Source organism: Notechis scutatus, chromosome 3 (assembly GCF_049901735.1).
Source record: "Notechis scutatus isolate UNSWTSFEM ecotype Mainland chromosome 3, rNotScu1.2, whole genome shotgun sequence".
Lineage (NCBI taxonomy): Eukaryota > Metazoa > Chordata > Lepidosauria > Squamata > Elapidae > Notechis > Notechis scutatus.
This window is the reverse complement of record NC_142011.1, coordinates 94,087,743-94,110,883: the sequence shown is the minus strand read 5'-3', so window position 1 is coordinate 94,110,883 and position 23,141 is coordinate 94,087,743. Positions and strand designations below refer to the sequence as shown.

At 39.0% G+C, this 23,141-nt stretch overlaps 1 protein-coding gene across 1 annotated transcript in view; it reads left to right on the top strand.

Annotated features, from left to right (window-relative positions):
• The window catches only part of PTPRC (protein tyrosine phosphatase receptor type C), a 93,987-nt gene that overhangs the window by 59,304 nt on the left and 11,542 nt on the right, over positions 1–23,141 (top strand). The window contains exons 8-24 of the mRNA XM_026671740.2: positions 972–1,076; positions 1,789–1,947; positions 3,839–3,973; positions 5,669–5,833; positions 11,415–11,617; positions 12,409–12,469; positions 12,597–12,705; positions 14,906–14,940; positions 16,068–16,177; positions 16,903–16,993; positions 17,130–17,206; positions 17,344–17,380; positions 19,232–19,329; positions 20,196–20,321; positions 20,927–21,084; positions 21,430–21,565; positions 22,304–22,453. Coding sequence (XP_026527525.2) covers positions 972–1,076; positions 1,789–1,947; positions 3,839–3,973; positions 5,669–5,833; positions 11,415–11,617; positions 12,409–12,469; positions 12,597–12,705; positions 14,906–14,940; positions 16,068–16,177; positions 16,903–16,993; positions 17,130–17,206; positions 17,344–17,380; positions 19,232–19,329; positions 20,196–20,321; positions 20,927–21,084; positions 21,430–21,565; positions 22,304–22,453 — 1,955 coding nt within the window. The remainder of the gene's footprint in view (positions 1–971; positions 1,077–1,788; positions 1,948–3,838; positions 3,974–5,668; positions 5,834–11,414; positions 11,618–12,408; positions 12,470–12,596; positions 12,706–14,905; positions 14,941–16,067; positions 16,178–16,902; positions 16,994–17,129; positions 17,207–17,343; positions 17,381–19,231; positions 19,330–20,195; positions 20,322–20,926; positions 21,085–21,429; positions 21,566–22,303; positions 22,454–23,141) is intronic.

The following is a 23,141-nucleotide window of genomic DNA, read 5'->3' as shown; positions in this document are numbered from 1 at the left end:
TCACAAATTAGGCCACACCAACAGAACTGGTTGTTAAGAAATTAGAATCTGCTTTAAAGAATATTTGTGCAATAAATTTAAAATAGGAATGGCTGGGGGATTTTGCTTTTCAAATGTAAAGCTGAAGATTTAACAACCTTCAGGGAATTTATCCAGTAATTCCCACTTAACAGCTAAAAACCAGAAACTGGTTTCACTTGCTATTCCTGCTTCTCTTATCCCAGGGGTGGGTTTCTACTGGTTCTGTCCACCTCTGTAGAACCGGTAGGTCTGAAGAGCAGCAGACATAGAACCGGTTCTATGTCTGTTGATGTTTTTGCCCACATGCCCACCGGGCTCTTACCTGATCTTTATTTCCTGATTTTTCAACTTCAGCTGCCAAATGGGGCACAGCTGCAGTTAAAAAAGCAGGAAAAGAGGGCTGTTTTCAAGGCTGCGTCTCTGCACACAGCATGCTGATGACGATTTACAGGCGCGCGGCTCACAGCGTGCAGGGAAGCTCGTAAATCCCGAACCGGTAGTTAACCCTGTCGTATCCCACCCCTGCCTCATCCCACAACTTGTATCCCAGCTTCCTAGAAACTGTGGCTTGGTAGGCAGGTGAAGATTTCAGTTTGAGAAACATGGGAGAAACTAAGATGACTCTGACTGGAAATGGCAATGTATACTTTAGTCCTGTGGGGAGAGATAGGCCAGGCCTATCAGCCCATGGGAGAAAAAGAGTTTCTAATGTTGTGATCGAAATATGAGAAAAGATTATTTGAAAAGATTAATAAGGAGCTGCTCATCTTTGCAATTACACTTCTACCTTTCTTTTTCCTCTCTTGTTTGTTGAAAACTTCATTCATTTTTCCTCCAGTGTATAGTTTTGTAACCCATTCATTGTATGTAGGAGGTAATTTTCAAGCATTTTTTTAAAACATGAAAAATACTTAAATGAATTCATTTTTCTTTCTCTTCCTCTCTTTCAGATAACAAGCAATTGAGTGCAACCGTCACTAATATTACAATAAATTTATTTTGGGACACTGATGATAAGTGTGAATTGAAATATTCATATTGTTGTTTCCCAAAGGGTAGGATTTTTTTTTAAAAGCAATCAGTTGGCATTTGATCTGAAATTAATGGGGAAATCAATGAGTACTTTGTATATAAGCGTTTCACCTTATAAAAGATAAAGGCAATATTATAAAAATGTTTAAAGAATTTGCGTTTTCATGTATGCTCTTGTAAGAAGTCCTCATTGAGCAACTGACTTATACAGTGATGAAAAGTGACTTTGTGACCAGTCCTCACATTTATGACTTTCAAACATCTGTAAAGCAAAAGAAAGCTGAAGAAAGATTATAAGTACAGCCATGGTTTCATTTAGTGTCTGCTTCATCTAACAATCAAATTGTGGGTCCCAATTATGGCCACTACAGGAGGACTATAGTGTAGTACTATTTTAGTACTATTATTTATTAAGTAAAATAGTGGATTGCCTTTAGAGTGATTTATATTCAATTGTAGATCTATTTTTTTCTCTCCTTGGAATACCAAATCGTTATTTCCTTCTTTAAAAATCAAATCAAAACTCAGCATGCAGGTCAAAATTCTCAACTCTGGTTGTTCCTGAGCATTTAAATTTACAGAATTCTCAATGATGCTTATATGTTTTGATAATTCTAGGAGTTGAAGTTTACAAATTGGGAGGACAATTATATCCAGGGTTGGCAAGACTATTAAAGATGTAGAATCTCCCAGATGCCTGGATTTCAGGGCAATCACTTTTGTCATTCCTTACAGGTAATGAGTTTAGTGCCATTTGTGATGAAGGGAAAAAGTCACAGAATCTGTTTAACGTGTTACCCAACACAAATTACACATGCAATTCAAGTATTCAAGGATCACATTTTCTTAAGAAACCAGTACATCGTACACGTCAGTTAACAACAGACTATGGAAGTGAGTATCACACCGTGATTTTTTAAAATATTTTGTTGCTTACTGCTTACTAAATTTGCCCAGAAACTTAATCTTTCTACATGTGTTTAAACAGGAAGAGATATGTATTGAGATCCTGGTAACTGATAATTGGTAAAATATATCAGATTATAATGCTAAATCAGCCAAGTTCATTATAAACAGCCAGGTCCATAGGGAAAATGGAGGCAGAGTTGTCAAGTCTGGTCATTCTGCTCAGCTTGCATTTTAGTCTTACTAGCCAACCTCTGAATAATTTTAATGGAAACTAACTGAACTGATTCCTGTCCTAAAAAGATTTTTTCAGAACTATTGAATCAGACTCAAGGATTACACATCTCTGGTAGGATATGCTTAGAATCCTGTGAATGTTTCCATACAATGAATGCTGTAGAGATGCTGTAGAGCAGGGGTGTCAAACTCCCAACCCATGGACCGGATGCATCAGGCGCTGGCCATGCCCACGCCCAGTTTACTGAAGGGGGAAAAATTCCAGATACATCATGTGATGCTGCTGTGATGACGTGAGTTTGACACCCCTACTGTAGAGACTTCATAGATATCTGGAAAAGCATGACTTTACTTTTGCCTAGCCAACGGCAAACCAACACAGTTTTTTTTTAATTAAGATGGAAAACTCCATAATTAAAGCCCTCTGACTAAAGCATAGGATGGCTCTTTAATCAAATTATCACAGAATAATGAGATTAAAGAGAATTAGCCCAAGATGAGATAGCCATTAAAGATAGGAATGGCACTAGTTTCTGATTCCTCCTTGTGAAGGTAACTTACTTCTTTTCAGGACCAAAGAAATCATGCATATTAAGTGTGAATATGCATTCAACATTTAGCTTGGCCCAAAGTCCATGGTCATCTAAAAGATGATGTTTAATTCTTAGGATCTTGTTAATTTTTTACTCCTTCAATTTTTTTTTTTGGTTTGGTGCAACAGTATAAACAATATATGATTAGTTGATCTTGAGAACATTAGTAATCTCGGGACTTTAGATTAGATTGAGAAAAGCCTGGAACTCAATGCTATTAATTGCTGCTGAGAAAATTAGATAGATATGTCCATAGCATCATAAGGGATCAAGCTGAATTTGAAGGAGTCAGAACCTCAATTAACAAGAAGATTGTAAGTTACTTGGAGAATGTAGGCCATTTGTATTTTGATTTTCCAAAATCCTCAATAACTTGAAGATTTTGTTGTTGTTATAAATTCTCTCTCTCTCTGTGCACACAGGCCACAGGATAATTGCACATATTTACATCCCTGTGCCACATTTAGCATAGGGTTGACTGTTCATCTCATCCAATCAGAAGTAATTGGGAATGATTAACTGTTCTTATAGTCACTAAAAAAATATGACCAATTAGAAATGATGAAAGTTTATGATCCATTGTTCATGGGCCCAGCTGACAGGAGATTCTAGAGACCAATATGTGATTTCTAAAGAGATGTATTTTGTGGAAAGAGGAGTTTAGTGTACTTACAAGCCACCCAACTCTCAACAGAGGCTACCACCATACATCTTACCCTGAACTTAAGGAATAAATATCACCTTTGGGCCAAGTAGAAGTTATAAAAGCAGAATTGGAATTGAAGTGGTCGGTCTGTGTGGGTGACTAACCTCATGTAGGACTTGCTGGTCTTGTATTCTTACTCTGTTTGGAGTTGATAAACTTTTCTAAGACCTGAAATTCCTGACATTTTCTGGAAATACACAATCTACTGCTTGACATTGGTTCTATTTCCCTTCTGTAAAGTCATGGTAGTCATGATTTATATTGCTCGTATTCTGTTGTTGTTGTCATGTCCCAGAGATTGTTATTTTATCATTACTTGTTTTTCTGTTAATTTTTGTATCAGTACCAGACCGACCTAAAAGCTGTCCATTAAACTCAACTAAAGAAAGTATAACAGTTGATTGGAGTGCACCACAAAACCTGAGAAATGGCCCTATTCATGGTTATAATATCAAAATACTCCATGCTGAAACTGATGGTATGTATATATAATAATACTAATACTACTATTGCTATGTACTACTGGTATGTATTTCTAATTGTCTGAAAGCACCTACTCATGCATTTTCAGGATTTAAAAAAAATATTTTCAAAATTTTCTGGATGGATAATTGTAATAACCATGGTAAATAGCTGCTCTTGTTCATGTCTTCTCCTAGTAATAGGTTTCCTCTATTGATCTCTGTTAATTTCAAGGATATTTTCAGAGTAGTTTTCTAATCTTTATCACTAACACTGAAAATAGTTTGATTTTGTATTGATTCCTCCAAGTGGAAGGAGTTCTCCTTTCTTTAGACCCCATGTATCTTGAAAGTATCAACCCACTGTTTCAATTAGCAGACAGACATGGCAGATATTGGTGGAGCACAGCGGTTATTCCTCAGCCACTCTTTCTGGACCTCAAATTATACCCTCTCTCTTGGAAGGTGGGGCAATAGATGCAGTGGTGGGACTCCATTTTTTTTACTACTGGTTCTGTGGGCGTGGCTTGGTGGACATGGCAGGGGAAGGATACTGTAAAATCTCCAGTCAGAGGTGGTATTTGCCAAACATCAGCCTAGAGTTCTAATCTCATGATCCACTATGTTTTTTAGAAGACTAATTTCCCCAAGTGGATAGACAGACAGATGATAGATAGAGCTAGAATTTAGTGGAATGGAATTCTCAATCTTCCAAATTCCAGCATTAACACCAATAATAATTGCCTCAATGTTTACACACATTTGAAGTGAACAATATACCGTGTTTCTCATATAATAAGGCCGGGTCTTATTTTTTTTTTGAGCCTAAGCCATCTTTTCAGGGGTGACTTAATTCCCCCCCCTTGCATCTTCGGGCGGGCAGGCGGCGATGGCTTGGATGTTGAACTTGGCGTTGGTGGGGCACTTCGTATCGGGGTCAACGCAGGCAGCACCATATCCTGGTGTGCAACAAAAGTACTTCCTAACGGCAAGCCCCCCCACCATTCCCCCCATTTCGCATGTTTTAATATAGGCCTTAATTTGGGGGGAGGGGCTTAATTTCATTTCATGTCTATAAAACATACTGGGACTTCCTATTGGGGGAGGCCATATTGTTGGAGAAACAGGATATTGTTATCTGGGGGGGAGAAAACCTTGTAAACTACAATAAATATTCTGAGGTAAAAATCAATTCAGGGTAAATTAATCGAAACAAAATATTATTCTGAAATAAGGTAAGAAATTTTAGTTTGCATTGGAAAGTATATTTACTTCTACATCTAATTCATATTAATATAGAACTTGAAGTTAGTTAATATTCAAAGTGCACCATTTTAGTTTTCTAATTTTAAAAGATATATTAGAGAAAAATGTATATATTTATAAAAAACAATGTTCATAAATGCATTGTTAAAGAAAATTGTAATAACTGTCTAATACACAAAACTACAAATGAAATGGATATGTTTGAAAAAATACAAATAAAAATACATAAAAATCTTAAACTTTAAAAAATAGATCTCAGTTTGACAAATGAAAGTTGCTGGATTCAGGAAAAAAATAGATGTTCATCCATCTATCTATATTTTGGCAATCTTAATGGGAGATTGGTTTCCTTCTATGAAAATAAATGCCAATAATTATTTCTGAATTTGTGTCTCTGCATCAACATTATTTATATTTGAATGTATTTATGCTTTTAATATTTGCAGATGTTCTAAGATTTATGAGAGAAAATAATAACATGCACCATAAAGTGACTGGTTTAGAACCTTACACAAAGTATAAAGTGATGGTATGGGCATACACAGAGAAAAATAATAATCCACCACTTGAGGGGGATCCCTGTATTGATATTATTAGGACTCTGCCAACACGTAAGTTGTGAATATTTAGTTGTGAATATATAATTATTGGGTAAGGTTATTATCACAATAAATATTATTGTTATTATTTATTACATTTATATGCTATTTGACTCCCAGTGACTCTGGATGGTTATACATAAAAAATGCCATCATGTGTACTTCACAAGTGTACAAATGGGGCACAGAACTCAGGACTGTTGGCTGAACAACCAGGGCCAGCAGCTGCAGGACTATTAAAAGAGAAAGTGTTTAAAGGTGACGGTTTCCCCACTCAAATTGTGTCTGATTCTAGGGGCAATGTTCATTCTGTTTCTTAGTCAAGGAAACCATTCTTGTCTGAAAACATTTCTGTGGTCACATGGCCAACATCACTATATGCCAAGGTGCATGAATCCTTCCTGCCAAAGTGGTACCTATTTATCTATTTACATTTGCATGCTTTCGAACTGCTAGATGAGGAGAAGCTGGGACAAGTAATGGGAACTCATCCCATTGAGCAGCATTCAGTTCTAAAACTGGGCTGTTCCTTTCCACCTGACAAACTCAGCATCTTTAACTGACCCATTGCACCTCCAAAGGGGTTTACCTGTTGCAAATGACCCAAGAGTTAAAAACAAAATGATGATGATGATGATATCCATTCAGTTGTGTCCAGTGGTGGGATTCAATTTTTTTTTACTACCGGTTCTGTGGGTGTGGCTTGTTTGGTGGGCGTGGCTTGGTGGTCATGTGGCCAACTGGGCAAGATGGTGCGGCACCTTGCTGCGAGTGACATCGAGTTGGCCACGCCCACTCAGTCACATGATCGATGCTGCAGAGACAGGGTGATTTCCCACGTACCTTCCTCCCCTCCTCCCCAGCCCTTGGGCTAACCAAAAAAAAGTCCAACTAAAGATCACGACTGCCTGCCGAGTCTGCCTGCCGAATGGGTTTTGTTTTGGAGTGGTTTTTTTTTTTTTTTTGCCAGAACCAGAAGCCCCTCAGAGATAAATTTGCACTGCCAAATCTTACTGTACTTCATTGTTGTGGCGCTGCCTGGTTCTGCTGCTGGGGCTGCTGCGGCTGCCTGGCTGCCCAAGTAAAGAACCATACCAGCTCAGGGTGACTCTGAGGAGCAAGAGGGGAAGCCAAAGTGCTCGCCTCTTAGCAGTCAACTTCACTCTCTCTTGCTCTGGTTAGGCGCTCCCGGCGTGCACAAGGAGCGTGAAGGAAGACTTCTCAGGGGCTACACCTCACCCAATGATGAGTTGGCAGTGATCTAACAAAACATCTTCCAGCTCTTAAAGGTCGACTTTAAGAGTGCCCCCATGGAAGAAGCTGAGAACGAGAGCAAAAGTAGTGGGGGCAGGGGCGACAGGGGCATGTGATGGATCCCTCCAAGGTCCCCTCCCGGGTGACAGCCAGGATTTTGACACCTCCTCTTTTCCTCAGAGGCACGGTGTCTGCCTCCCTTTACACTTCTTGTGGAGTGTCACTCCTGCTGCCACTACTTTTGCTCTCGGTTCTCGGCTTCTTGCATGGGGATGCTCTTAAAGTCAACTTTTAAGTGGTCCCGGGACGTCCACCCACCTGCCCGGCGCCCACCCTCCCAGAGCACACTTTCTTCTTTCTCCTGGCAAACACTCCTCTTCCAGCCCGGCCCAGCCAGCCACCAAGTGACCAGTGTCCTGGGGCTTCTCTCCCCCCTTGTTGTGAGATGCCTGTAGCTGCTGCATGTTTTTTTGGTGCAGCTGCAGTCTAGCAGCTGCACCGAAAGAAGCATGCCCTGTTCTATATGCCAGGCCCTGCAAGTCCGAGCAGCCGGCACATAGAACAGGGCTGCACTGGACCGTTGGAGAAGTGGAGCAAAGCTGGAGATCAGTAGCGGCCTCTTTTGCAGCACAGAAATCCTACCCAAATTGGCCGGCTGGTCTTCTCTTTCTCCATCGTTTGTTTTGTATGGCCGAGGGGGAGGAGATCAGCCAGCCAAAGGGGCAGCTGCTGGAGGTGACTCTTTTTCAGTTTCCAGCCATCTCTTTTGGGCAGAAATCCTCCCCAAATTGGCCAGCTGGTCTCCTCCTCCTCCTCGGCCATACAGAACAAATAGGCAGAGAAGGAGGAGACCAGCCAGCCAATTCGGGGAGGCTTCTTGCACTGTGAAAGAGGCAGTTACTGATCTCTGGCTTCACTCCGCTTCTCCAATGGTCTAGTGGCATCCTGTTCTATGCGCTGGTTACTCAGACTTGTTGGGCCCAGCACATAGAACAGGGCATGCTTTTTTCGGTGTGGTTGCTAGACTGCAGCCACACTGAAAAAAGCACGCCGCAGCTGCAGGCATCTTATAACAAGGGGGGTGAGAAGCATCCACCCACCCATCTGCTGGCTGGCTGGGCCGGGCTGGGCTGGAAGAGGCACATCCGCCAGGAGAAGGAAGAAAACATGCTCCAGGAGGGTGGGAGGTGGACGGATATCCCGGGGTTGCTGCACACGCGCACTGCATGTATAGTGGCTGCCCATGCAGTGCGCATGTGCAGCAGCCCTGGGACATCTGCCAGAGCTGTGCCACAGCCGCCTCATGGTAGGGAAAGCTAGGAGAGTGACTAGGGCAAGTGGGCAACTGGGCAACCGGATCGGGAGCGTAGCCAGCCAGGGGTCGCCATTGGTTCAGTGTTCCATGCCACATCACCGCTACCAGTTCACCCGAACCAGTGTGAACCGGTTGAATACCACCTCTGGTTGTGTCTGACTCTCAGTGATTCTATAGGCCAGATCTCTCCATATCTTCCAGTCTTGCACTACTTCTTTGAGTCTTTCTATAATTTGACTGCTATCAGCTTTGGATGGTGTCCAGTCACCATGTTCTTTCACAGCCTGTTTTCTTTTCACCCACTAACTCTTTCCAACATATTGCTTGCTCCAGTAAATTTCCCTGCATGACAAAATCATGATCAGTCAATTGCAAAAGGCAAGTTTACTTGAAACAACTTACATCCTGTAATGATATCTTTGATATTATCAAACAACAACCGTTTAACCCAGATCCTTGGGAAGGACTCAATAGGTACATTAAAAAAAAATCTAATCCAGCCTAAACAGCTGTCTGACTGCAACCAACCACGATAATATAATTTTTGTTGCTAACCAAGTGTAGAAATGCAATTTCAAAGTATAATCAAGGCCTTGAGCACATGATTTGTTCCCAAAGCTTCCCAAAACTTAGAGATGCTATTTGGAACCAATTAAGTGGTTTGTCTGATTCTGTTGTTGCCACCAAGGGATGCAGGTGGGGGTTTAAACTGTGAATGTTTAACTGTGGATTTTTAATGTTGTATTCCATCCAGAGTCACTATATGTGAGTTGAGCAACTATATAACAGTAGCAATAGCAATAGCAATAGCACTTAGACTTAAATACAGCTTCATAGTGCTTCCTAGCACATTCTAAGCAGTTTAGAGAATCAGCATATTGCCCTCAACAATTAGATAGAAGATGATAGATAGATAGTTAGATAGAAGATGATAGATAGGTAGATAGATAGATAGATAGATAGATAGATAGATAGATAGATAGATAGATAGATAGATAGATGATATAGATCAATCTTCACCTTTCAGGGCAGTTCAGAACTGTAAAAAATAAACTGTAAAATATTAGCTACATTTTATAATTTGACTTAATGTCCCACAAATTGATTTGATTTGTTTCTCACCTTTCTGCTCAAGGTAGCAGATGAAGTCTAAAAACAATCTAGACACTTAAAGATGTTGGAATTACCTTTTGCCTCCAAATGTTCCCTAAAACCAAATGATAATAACATGTGCCACACAGGAGAAAAACAAACCACGAGGTGGGACTTCAGTTGTACCACTTTAGCTGCCATTTTGACTTTTGTAACACACCCCATCTGCACAACGCAAAATGAGGATCAAATTGAGAATCAGTGAAAACCAGGATTTTATTTTGAAAAATTATTCTGCTGATTTTCCTAAATCCTGTAAAAATGTTCCTCCTAAAGCAGGGTTGTCAAACTCATGTCGTCATGGTGGCATCATGTGATGTATCGGGACTTTTTTCCGCTTCACTAAACCAGGCATGGGAATGGCCAGCTCATGACACATCTGGCCCACAAGCCGGCAGTTTGAAGCCCTGTTCTAAAGTATCAGCCAATGTAAAGCTTATAATTAATATACTGCTAATGAAGTTTTGGAGCATTTTATGGATTGCATTCATCATCATTGTTTGTGGAAATAAATTTTAAAAGGGAGGAAAGAATTCTGTGTCACAAAGAATATCAATATCTGAGTATATAACCCTCATGGCTAGAAAAAAAAACATGTTTTTATGGGTGAAGAGGAGAAGAAATTATTGAAAATATAGGTTTATTTTCTTGAAGATGAATGCTAGTGAAATAGTGAAAATATCTAGCATCTATAATTAATACAGGTAGAACCGGGACAATATATTTTATGTACAGATAGTCCTTGTTTAGCAACTGCCTTAGATAGTGACCATTTGTAAAAGTGACAGTAATAAATACTAGTAAAAATAATCACTTCCCAACCAATGCACACATTTAGGACAACAAAAATATCCGGTGCAAAACTGATTACGGTCTTGTCAGTTTCAGATGGCAGCAGCCAGTGACCCAGAGTTCTAATCAACTAATTAAGGTCACAGAGCTGACCTTGTCATTGTGGTTAGTACTTTTTATGGAACTGCTGCACTGCAGAGAAAAACAACTCAGAAAGACGTACAGGCAGTCCTCAAATTACCACCACGACAGAGCCCAAAATTTCTGTTGCTAAGTGAGACATTTGTTAAGTGAGTTTTGCCCCATTTTCTTGACACAGTTGCCAAGTGAACCACTGCAGTTGATAAGTTAGTAACCCAGTTGTTAAGTGAACCTGGCTTCCAGTAGTAGGATTCAATTTTTTTTTATTACTGGTTCTGTGGGCGTGGCAGGGAAAGGATAGTGTAAAATCTCCAGTCAGAGGCAATATTTGCCGGTTCTCCGAACTACTCAAAATTTCCACTACCGGTTCTCCAGAACTGGTCCGAACCTGCTGAATACCATCTCTGCTGGCTTCCCCATTGACTTTGCTGGTCAGAAGGTTGCAAAAGGCGACCGTGTGACCCTGGGACACTGCAAGAGTCATAAATATGAATCAGTTGCCAAGGATCTGAATTTTGATCCCATCATCATGGGGATGGTGCAAAGGTCGTAACTGTGAAAAATGGTCATAAGTCACATTTTTCAGAGCCGTTGTAGTTTTGAACGGTTACTAAACAAACTGTTGTAAGTTGAGGGCTATCTGTTGCTTGTTTAAGCAATCTCTCTGCCCTGGAAGGGAACAAAAAAGGGGGGAAATGGGTCAAACACAGGACACTGTATAAAAGAATTTTATTTGAGTGAAACAGCAGCAACCAGTGAATTTCACAGTGTCCATCACTGTCTCGTTCTTAGTCACGTCTTCACATATTGATCATTTGGCTTAACAGCTGATTGCAATCATTAAAAAAAGAACTACCTGAAATTGCTGAAGCATTCTGATTCCTGCGCTCTTAGTGCTGCTTATTTTCTTTTAATGAAAACCATTTTAATTTTCAACAGAACCAAGTCCTTTGAAAAAACTTGAGTTAAGCATATCCAAAGATGGAAACAATATTGTAGAAGTTTCTTGTGTGGGACCAGAGAAATTAAATGGACCTCGCCTCGTCTATACATTAAAATGGGATAGCGGTGATAAAAAAAACTCCGACAATTGCAAATTCAAAGTGGACAACCTTTCTTTTTTGAAAACATACACTTTTCAAGTAAGTTGCATTGCTCTAAACTTGAGACTGAGATATTTCACTCCCCCCCACTCCCCAATACATTATATCTATCTGCTTATTCGTCAATCAGTGAAGTCAAAATTTTGAGAAAAGAATGAATTAAATTGATGGCCTGAATCAGTCCTTCAGCAAGCTACTGGACTGGGTAAAGGATGACATGTCCACAAACCAAAATTGCTGTTTGTGCTTGGTTCATCTGGTGATTAAATTCAGGACACACTGTTCTGGAATGGATTACTCCAAAATTATAAGAGCAATACTTAGCAGTACTCGGGTCTATCATTGTCATTAGTAGTTGTCAATTGACAAGTAGTTTCAAGGACCAAGTGTATCTTTTATCCCTTTGGTCAGATGTAGTAACTACATCCTTATCTGGCCAGGGGTACCCTGCAACCATTTTTTAAACAGGACTAAATCAAGTACAGTCAAATTGCTAATTGAATAAATAAATTAATTAATTAACAGCCAAGCATCCTCAGCCATTTCCTCAAAATTAATATGTATCTGGCATTGAACACTTGGGCAGTCTCCTTTGCAATTCTTTTTTTAATATAGTATCAAAGCTTTAATCTTCTTCATAAATGAGGGCAGGGTGAAAAATTTATTTTCTTATTTCTATTTTGTATTTTTGAGCTGATTCTTATAGCTCCTTAAGACATTTATATTCTTAATGAAGGTTTCATATGGTATAGCTTTCATAAAAGTTTGTGCAAGAGTTTGTTTTTGCTCCATTTCAGGTCTCTGCATTTATTGTGTCTTCTTCTTACCAGGTACTTGTTTCCAATGGACATTATTCTACAGAGCCAATATCGGAAAAAATAACCACCAAGTGTATGTTAACATTTTAAAAATTCCTTTTAATTTACTGATTAGTTTAATTTGCTTACTGAAAACACAGGATGATAACAAAATGTTGACATTTCCAAAACTCATTGTTTCATTTCATCTCATTCTACAGATGATACTAAAGCCGTCATTGGATTCTTGGCATTCCTGATTATTGTAACCGTTTTGGCTTTACTTCTTGTCTTGTATAAAATATACATCCTTAACAGAAAGAGCTCAAGGTAACTTTGTGAAATGCATTCCTTTCCTCGCCTAAGTGTGTATGACAATCATAGGAAAACTGCACCCTGGTCTGTCCCATTACATATGCCTGGAAGAGAACACTTGGGCAGCTTCTCTGTTGCAAATGATCTGTACAATTATCATTGTCATTGTGTTGCAAAAAATCATAGAAAATTTTGCACAAAATTATAGACAGAATTCTTTATTATTATCACAATTACAGTTAGCTGTATTCAAAGTAGAGAGTAATGCCTTCCAGATTTTAACCACGGTACTTACATAGGTCCCTCCCCTCAGTTGATTGATTTATTTTGATTTTATGAAAGTTCATGGCAATTCTGATTTTCTGAGGGGAATGGTTTTATACAGATAGTCCTCAACTTACGATTGCAATTGGGACCAGCAGAGGTGGTATTCAGCAGGTTCTGACCAGTTCTGGAGAACCGGTAGTGGTAATTTTTGAGTAATTTGGAGAACCGGCAAATACCACCTCTGACTGGAGATTTTACAGTATCCTCCCCCTGCCATGTCCACCAAGCCACGCCCACAGAATCGGTAGTAAAAAAATTGAATCCCACCACTGGGGATCAGAATTTATGTTGCAAAACATGGTGGTTGTTAAACGAGTTGCACCCAATGTTATGACATTTTTGCTACGGTTGTTAACTGAATCATTGCAGAAGTGAATCACTACAGCTATTAAATAAATCACGCAATCATTAGATGCATCCAACTTTCCCCATTGACTTTGTTTATTGGAAGCCAACTAGGAAGATCTCCAATTGTGATCACATGACCCCAAGTGCCAAGTGCTTGATTTTTGATCACCTGAGCATGAGGATGGTACAACAGTGGTGATTGCAAGGACCAGTCACAATTCTTTTTTTTTCCAGCACTGTTGGAACTTCAAACAGTCACTGAACAAACATTTCAATTGAGAACTACCTGTATTAATATTTTGGCCTTCTTCATTTAGCTCTTAATAGTAATATTTTCTTTTTAGAATTTATTTCTCTTTAACATTACTTGCAATCGCTTTTTAGTATCTTAAGTATCTTTTGTGTACTTCTTTCATTTATTTACCTTTTCTTTTGGTTTTTATTCTCCTTGGAACTTGATAATTTTATATTTATTTATTTTTTAAAGGGCAATGACCATAATGAACCTGTACTTAGATTGAACATTTAGCCCCCCCCCCCCCCCCCCCCCCCCCCCCCCCCCCCCCCCCCCCCCCCCCGAACTCCTGTCGGGGGAACCTCGCTTGCCCCCCCCCCCCCTCCCCCACCAAATCCCCCTCCGCCCCCTCTCTCCAATCCCCCCAAACCCCCCCCCCCAACCCCCCCCCCCCCCCCCCCCCCCCCCCCCCCCCCCCACCCCCCCCCCCCCCCCCCCCCCCCCCCCCCCCCCCCCCCCCCCCCCCCCCCCCCCCCCCCCCCCCCCCCCCCCCCCCCCCCCCCCCCCCCCCCCCCCCCCCCCCCCCCCACCCCCCCCCCCCCCCCCCCCCCCCCCCCCCCCCCCCCCCCCCCCCCCCCCCCCCCCACCCCCCCACCCCCAAGATGCTGGTTCAGTTCCAGCCAGCAAGTCTGAAAGATGACCTTTTCTTTTTCTGTCTTCCCCTCCCCTAACTTTTCCCCAGTAACTATCCATTTTTGTGCATTTATTATGTACGTGCAATACATAGACCTTCCTACTAATTCTTGACACCAAGTGTCCAGATAGTTCTTGAATTAGGTGACCTGCCTTAACACAATCATCACATGAAGGCTTCTCTGGTTCAGACCCTGGTAAAAGGATCTGAGCCATGCATTGAAGCCATGCCTGTCTTACAATCTGCCAATAGAGTGAAACCAGTTTCAAGTAGTCTCCAGGGGAATCAATTAATGACACTGTAATGTAGATCAGGAATATGCTCAGTTGTACATCAAGGGTGAGGCTGTCCTCATGTTTATCTTTAAAAAATGTGGCATTTGAAATAGTTGTTAATATGCAACAGGGGAGCACACTCTGCTGTGCTGGGTCTTTGTGAGCAGAAGGGGGACCTGCTCTTTTTCAAAGCTGGAGTAGCAGAATTAGAGGGGAAAAAAAGGCTTACTATGCTCACATTCAAACTACATCATGTGCATACTCATTAATATCTATTGAAAAATAGTAATATTTTGTTCTCACCATTCAATTTTATCTCTTGATGTTTTTTTGCAGTGATGAAGAAGAAGGCGTAAGGCTTGTAACAAGAGGTAAATATTTAAAAATTCTAGAAAGTACAGGATTCTTGAAATGGTACTATGAAAGGTTTTTTTCCAGAGGTTCATAAACCCCATTGCTACATGGAATTCTCTAGCCCGATGAGTTTTCCTGCCCTGCTTCTGAACTAAGGTGCAACAAAGAGAAATTCTTAGCACAGTGTTGTCTCTTTCATCATCCCTTCTTACATCGGTGGATACATGGCCTATATATCAATGGAATTAGCATGCCCTCATTATTACTGTGAAAATAACCATGAAAAGCGGGGGCCACTCTTTATTTTATTTAGTTTATTCTCTCTCTTTTGCTCAGAAATGAAGTTTTAGCTTTGTTATGATGTCATTTTAAGCAGTGAATCTAAACTTCCTTCAGAATAATTTCACATTTCTTTAGAGCCTTTTTGAGAGTTTCTAATACAAAGAACACATGGGCTAAACTAGGTACTTTAAAAGACTGTTGTTTTTCCTTTGTAAATGAGGACCAAATTTAATAAGACATAAAAGTCATCTTGCTCTAATTCAGGCTGGATTGTAAATAGAATGTGGCCTGATTAGCATCACAAAAATTATACAATATGTGGGAAAAGACGAATTCTTTCCTGATCCTTGATCAAAACAAATTTCAAAGCCTTTGTGGCTATATATGGGTTTTTTAAAAATGCAATTAGCACCTTCGAAGAATGTTAAAAACAGTATCTAAAAGTAATACCCATGTATACCTTTTTTTCCTGGAAAAAAAAAAGGAATAAGTACAAGAAAAATGTATGCTTCCTTCATCTCAATGTTCTCAACCTTGGCAAATGTAAGGCTCCAAAAGGAAAGATGGAAAAACTGTTGTTATAAATTACAGTTGTATGACCATATTAATTTTAGGCGCTGTTTTATTCGCTTCTCTACTGTTACCGTGAAGGCTTAAATGCCTATGCCATAAGTGAATTAAATGCCCTTGGATTGAATAGTTTGGTAGTCAGTTTTAAAGCTTAGCTCATTGAGTTCAGGCAGCAAACCCATTCAATAATTTTGACACATGTGCTCAAGCATGTATTGAATTACAGTTTCATTACACATATTAGAAGCTACGAGCATAGGCTTATCTGGAAGTGTTTCTACCTCTTTTAAAGATGATGAAAGACACATGAAGAACATAGACCCAATCCCTGCGGAGTTATTGTGGGAAGCTTACAAGAGAAAAATAGCAGATGAAGGAAGGCTTTTTCTGGATGAATTCCAGGTTGGTATCCCAATCGAAAATCTAAGGAAGGTTTATGTATGGTCTTGGTGGTTAGCTTTTTTTAGTAGATAGTTCCCACCCTAAGAGTCTCACACATTTTAATTCTTTTACTTCCTTTCAATATCAGGGAGCAGCGTGGTGAACTAGAGGTAGATCTCTTGCCTAACCAACAGGAGACTGTGAGTTTGATCCTAAGCAGATATTCCTCTCTCCGGGCGTAATTAGTAACTGTCTGCTGCAAACTCTCCATAGGCATCAGGAAGGGTGTCCGGCCAATAAATACTCAGTTCCAATCAGTCGCCCTGACCCCACCCCAAAGCAAGAGATTTCAGGGTCTTTTTAAAAAGCCCCCCTTTCAATATCAGGGAGATTAGATATGTCTGAATAGGGCTATAACAGTCTCTTCATAATAATCTGAAGTACGGAAAATGTATATGGAAAAAAGTATATGGAAAATGAAGATAAGCATCTTTATGTCACCATTCGGATTACATTATTTATTTAATAGGCCTGAATTATTGTTATTTCTATATAGGTTTATTTAGAACTATATCCTGCTGATTGATTTGGATCTTATGCTAAACAAATGGAAATAGAAAACTGGATTCAGAATAGCGAGCAAAAAAACAAACAAACAAACAAACAAGGATCCATCCTCTTTGTCTGAGTTTATAATGTTTTTTTAACCTAAAGTTTTTGGCTCAGATGGATATTGTCTTTTGCAGAGCATTCCCAGAGTCTTCAGTAAATATCCCATAAAAGAAGCACGCAAGCCTTATAACCAGAACAAGAACCGTTACATCGATATCCTCCCTTGTAAGCACATCATGCAAACACGAACTTTTCAACTTCTTGTTCCCCCACCTGCTTTCAAAAAAATTATACCAAACTAACATTGATTGACATTCTTGATCTTGATTTTTTTTTTTTTTTTTTGTTTCCATATGAAAAGATGATTACAATCGTGTGGAGCTTAACACAAGCCCCGGGGAGCAGGGATACGACTACATAAATGCAAGCTATATCGATGTGAGTGACTTTCATCTAAAATGTGCAAACTCGTACTCAGACATTATTCAGCATCTTCTAAACTCTTAGACTTTACAGATATATTTTTTTTCTGAACCCGTACTTGCAGGATAATAATACATGACTTTCTATCACAGGGTTTTAAAGAAATGAAAAAATACATTGCTGCACAAGGTTTGTATTATCTTTCTGACTTTGAATAGCACATAGAAATGAATTCATACAATCATTGCTGTCTCTATTTTCTCTGATTAGACCACCAAGCAAAATGGTGGTGCTGCCGTTCCATATTACAAAACAAACTGGGGTGGAAGTTTCCTTCCCATTCTACATCGCAACTCACCCACCCATTAGTCTTTCTGTCCTAGAGATCAATGTCTTCTTTATGTGCATAAGAACGTGGAAAATAATATACTTTTTTAGTTCCATAGATTTACCTTTAGCTGGTTCATGGTAACCATCACAGGGATTGATCTATTTCAATTCCATAGATTGTACAGAGATGATCCAATAAGTATCAAACTAGTTGTCACATCGGGAAAAAAAGTCAGGTTTTGTTGGTTCTTGTTAAAAATCTCTAAGGATTGATTGATTGGTTGGTTTGTTATGGCCACCCATTCCAACAGGCTGTTGGTAGCTTACAAAACCCAGAAAACAATTTAAATAATTAAAAGCCATTAAAAAAACATTTTCTGATTGTTTTTTAAAAACAATTTTTAAAAATTTTAAATTTTTAAAAAAGATATTCAATTTAGTAGCAATAAATAGTAAATATTTTATTTTAGCAATAAAAGAGAATCTTTGTAGCTCAGGGTTTCTTGTTGTTATCTGAACTTGGTTCAGCTCAGAAAACAGCAAGGAACCATCATATTTTAGTTTATTTTTTTCACTTGCAGTATGGTGTGTGTGTGTGTGTGTGTGTGTGTGTGTGTACACATTCTTACTCCATATTCCAAGTGAAATATATGTGTGTATTTGTATGTGTATATGTGTGGAGTATGTAAAAATAATATATAAATGGGAAAACCCAAGCAATTTAAGAAAAACATAGAAACTTTTTTTAAAAAAATAATCTTTTGTTGCATATAATTTTTGTTATACAAAAACTGCTAATATTTACATTAGGTTTTACTGAGATGTTGGTCTCTAGGTAACTCTTGATAACAAATGCCATTTTATCTTCCTAATTTCTGTTCTTTAATTAGACATTATGCTTGAATAAAATAAATGGAATTGAATGAAAACAATATAAAACAAATAGAGAAGAATAAAGAACTAAAAAGTTACAAATAAAGCAAAAAGGAAAGGGAAAAACAATAAAAATACCAAATCTACTCCCCAATCTTGTCTGTTAATTGATACAAAATTAATTTAGAGGCTGAGAGTCAACAAATTTTATTTAGCCAACTTCCAGAATCAGGAAATACTTAATTGCCTAGATTTTGGGACCCTATATCTAGAAGGCACATAAAAAGCTATCCAAACATTTCAGTACAATCTACTTAAAACAGCTCCTGAAAGAACTTTGCAGCAGATTCTGCCAAATATCATTCTTCGTTCAGATAAAATGTATACAGTTAATGCATAATACGTATATCAGAAACAAATACCAACTGATTGGATTGACCTATGAGTCCTGTAAATAAAATTAAATACATATGCATGGATATTAATGAAAATTCCTTCTAAAACAAGTGTATATTAGGATGTCATCCAGAGTCAGGTGGCATACAGATTTAATAAATGATTATTATTAAAATATACAAAAATGCATGAGTATATGAATATTTGCATGTGTGTTTCTCTCGTGCTAGTTCAGTTTGAAGGAAGTAATATTCTGCTAACCACTGAAAAAGAATGCTTTTCATGCTGAGAGAAAAACAATTACAAACCAAAGAAGCTATGGGATGCAATCCATTTAGGGCTGGAGAAAGGAAAACTCTGTGACATTTCAATTGACAAATTAGCCCATCCCTAATTATCACCTTGAAATGCTTCACGTGATCAAAGTAATATTTTTGGCAGGTCCCAAGGAAGAGACAATAGATGATTTCTGGAGAATGATCTGGGAACAAAAAGCAACCATTGTTGTCATGGTGACTCGCTGTGAGGAAGGCAGCAAGGTGAGTGGAAAATACCCATTGTGTTATTTATTAGTTCCTTTACTTAGAAAAAAATTTCCACTTTTAAACCATCCATTATTTTAGTGTGTCGATGGCCACTTGAAAGCTGACACAATTTGCTTATCCGATTAATTTAATGGGAAACTTCTTTGCTGTAAGCTACCTGAAATGGTACATAATGGTCTTGAGGTTTTGCAATTTGCTGTTTTAAGTGTATTTTAAGCAACTTAATCTGTTTCAGTGAAAAGGTGGTTACAAAACTGGAACGGGAGAAACAAGTGTAGAAAATTGTTCTTTTCTATGCTAATGTTAAATCTACATTGGTATAGGGCCATAAAAAAAGATTTGATTTGATTTGATTAGTTTCAAACTGCTGCCATTTTTTTCTGGTGTGATCTGTTTATGCTATCTAGAAAGAATAAAAGCAAACAACTACTTAGTGTCTTCACCTGTCTTTGGCCAAGCTTGACATGCAGCATACACCCATCTAGCAATAGCAATAGTCCTTAGACTTAGATACTGCTTTACAGTGCTTTACAGCCCTAAGTGGTTTACAGAGTCAGCATATTGCCTCCAACAATTTGGGTCCTCATTTTACTGACCTCAGAAGGGTGGAAGGCTGGGTCAACCTTGAGCCAGTGAGCATTAAACTGCTGGCAGTTGGCAGAATTAGCCTGCAATACTGCATTCTAACCACTGCACCACCACAACTCTTTTTAATCTAGATATATTTTGCTCTAGTAGTTCATTGTGTAAGAGGAATGTGTATCATTAGTGTGATATACTCACTAACAAAGACAAACTGTAAAGCAGAAAGTGTGTGTTCCTTCCTGCTGAAACAATTGAGCATCTTTCTATTTCCATAGGTCAAATGTGCCAAGTATTGGCCATCAATGGAGGAGGAGACTGCATCTTATGGGGACATTATAGTAAGCATAAATGAATGCAAAATGTGTCCAGACTACATAATTCGGAAGCTGCACATCAACCATGTAAGTAAGAACACCAAAACTTGTAAGAGTTTGCTCAATATTTGTAGAAAGTAATGGGGGTGACCTTGTCAGAATATGCAAGAACTATTACCTAGCCAAAGAGGACTGAAACATTCTTCAGGTACTGAGAAACAAGATAATATCTGGAAGGAACTCAGGCAAATGACTTCCTGATTTACTGGACTATAACAAGTAGATTTGGAACTATATCTGCTATTATAGCCTATATCAGTAAAGTATAATTTTAGTCTTCCAGCGGAATTGATTTTCTCTCTAGTCTACCTGGTGGGGCTGACAGAACTAGATATTATCTATGAGACAGTCCATGTAACATCCAGATGATAGTTATAATATCCAAATGCTTAAAATCATGAGATGTGAACCAGTGGTTTATTGACTCATATCTCCTTTTCTTTATTCCACACCAAAATATCTACTTTGTAAATTTTGCCTGGTTGATTAATACTGGGTTATCCTGAAGAAGTCTTAACAAAAGTCACTAGGTTGATGGCATTTCATAATCTTGTTCACCTCTGGCCTTCGTCATACTAATCAATGATTGCTACATAGACTTTCTGATATTTAAATGACTTTTTTTTTTCCAGAGAAGAGACAAGTCAGCAGGAAGAGATGTGACCCACATTCAATTTACAAGCTGGCCAGATCATGGAGTACCCGATGACCCCCATCTTCTGCTCAAGCTGCGCCGCCGAGTCAATACTTTAAGCAACTTCTTTAGTGGCCCAATAGTAGTCCATTGCAGGTAAAATAAGTTTTGTTCAATACGCTTGTGCTCAATGAATCTTCCTTTACACATGCGGTCAGATGATACCGATAAAACCTGCATAGTGATAAGAACATACAATATTTACTAAACGATTTAAGAAATACATTTGCTTAAACTTTACTTAGCAATTTAAACCATAAAAGGATGCTTTAAGTGTGTAACTAAAGGAATAAATTTATCGGACATCAAAATCTCTGTGAGTTCAGTTGAACTGATTTAAGAGCAAATCTCAGCATGTTCTCCATAATCCATCAATCTTAACAGTAGCAGCTTGAATGATGCTTGTTGTATTTTTTTCCTCTTTTATTACGATTATGACAGTGCTGGTGTAGGACGCACTGGAACCTATATTGGGATTGATGCAATGCTGGAAGGATTAGAGGCTGAAGGACGAGTTGATGTCTATGGCTATATTGCAAAATTACGGCGTCAGCGATGCCTCATGGTTCAAGTGGAGGTATATTTAAAGAGTTTGATTAATTAGCACTGCCTTTCTATGATGTATGAGATAATTATCTCCTTTGTTATATTATGAAATTTTACTTCACTTACCCATAATTGTATATATTTCTGCAACAACAACCATAGAATTCAAAGGGACTTATCTCCAGCAAATTCTTTACAAATAAGAGTTCCTATCAGGTCCATTTAACATATATGCTACAGGCATTTTAAAGAATTGTACTTCAAATAGAATATGATGGTACCTTGGTACTCAACTGCTTTGAAACTCGTCTAATTTGGTACTCAATGAAATTTTAGGTGAAAATGTTGTCCTGGCACACATCATTTGTTTGGAACTCAATGCACAAGCTAGAATTTGTTGATGTTGTTGCCTTGTGACTCACTACATTGGGCCTGTCAAACTGATGGCCTGCGGGTCAGATATGGCCCACGCAGGCCAAGCCCACCCCGGCTCCACAAAGACAAAAAACATTCTGATACGTCATGATACGGCCCGCGATGCGATCTGGTTTGACACCCCTGTACTACATTATTCTTTATGGGGAAAAATTGTTTGGTACTCATCATTTTAGATACTCATCATGCCTCCCAGGATCAATTAATGTTGAGTACCTAGGTACCATTGTATTTTATTTTGTGCTATATTCAATTGATTCAATTACGAGTCCCATTTTTACTGCAACTTTCCATTTCTGCCATTTACAAAATCTGCAATCCTTGGACCCATTAGGCACAGTACATCTTGATCCATCATGCTTTGGTTGAATATGTCCAATTTGGCGAAACAGAAGTCTTTGTTTCAGAACTGCCCAACTATCTCAGTCAGATGAAGAAAAAGGATTCTCTCAGTGATCCTTCTCTGCTGGAAGCTGAATTTCAGGTAAATAGAATTTATTTCTCTGGCTATACAGAGACATCCAGTCTAGTCTAGTGGCACCAGGCACCAGGCTAGAAATCAAGAAACCACGAGTCCAAGTTATTCCTTAGCTAGGAAAGCTGGCTGAGTGACTTTAGAACAGTCACTCCTTTTCAGCCCAATCCACCTCACAGGATTGCTATTGTGGGGAAATGTGAAGAAGAAGGTGTGTTGGATATGTTCGCTGGCTTGAGTTATTTCTAAGAATAATAATGATGATGGGATATAAATAAATGAGGTAATGCAGTGGCTTAGCCGCAGGAAAACCAGCAGCTCAGGTTCAAGACCTGAGCACCCTGCAATGGAGTGAGTTCCTTTCCTCACCTGACCTCAGCTCCTGCCCATCTAGCAGTTTGAAGCATTCAAATGCAAGTAGGTAAATAGGTACCACTTTGGTGGGAAGATAACAGCACTTAGTGATGTCATGCTGGCCACGTGACCAGCATAACATGGCCTTGAAACAATGAGAACCACCTCCCTTAGTCAGCAATGATTAGCTGAGTAAAATCTACAGGGACTCCTTTTTTATAAATAAATGAATGAAATAAAATAAATACAGTAAATGACTGCTTAACTAACACTTTAATTTTAAGCAGAGGTGGTAGTGTTAATACTCTGCATCATTGCCATTTGTTTCTGTTCACTTTAGTTG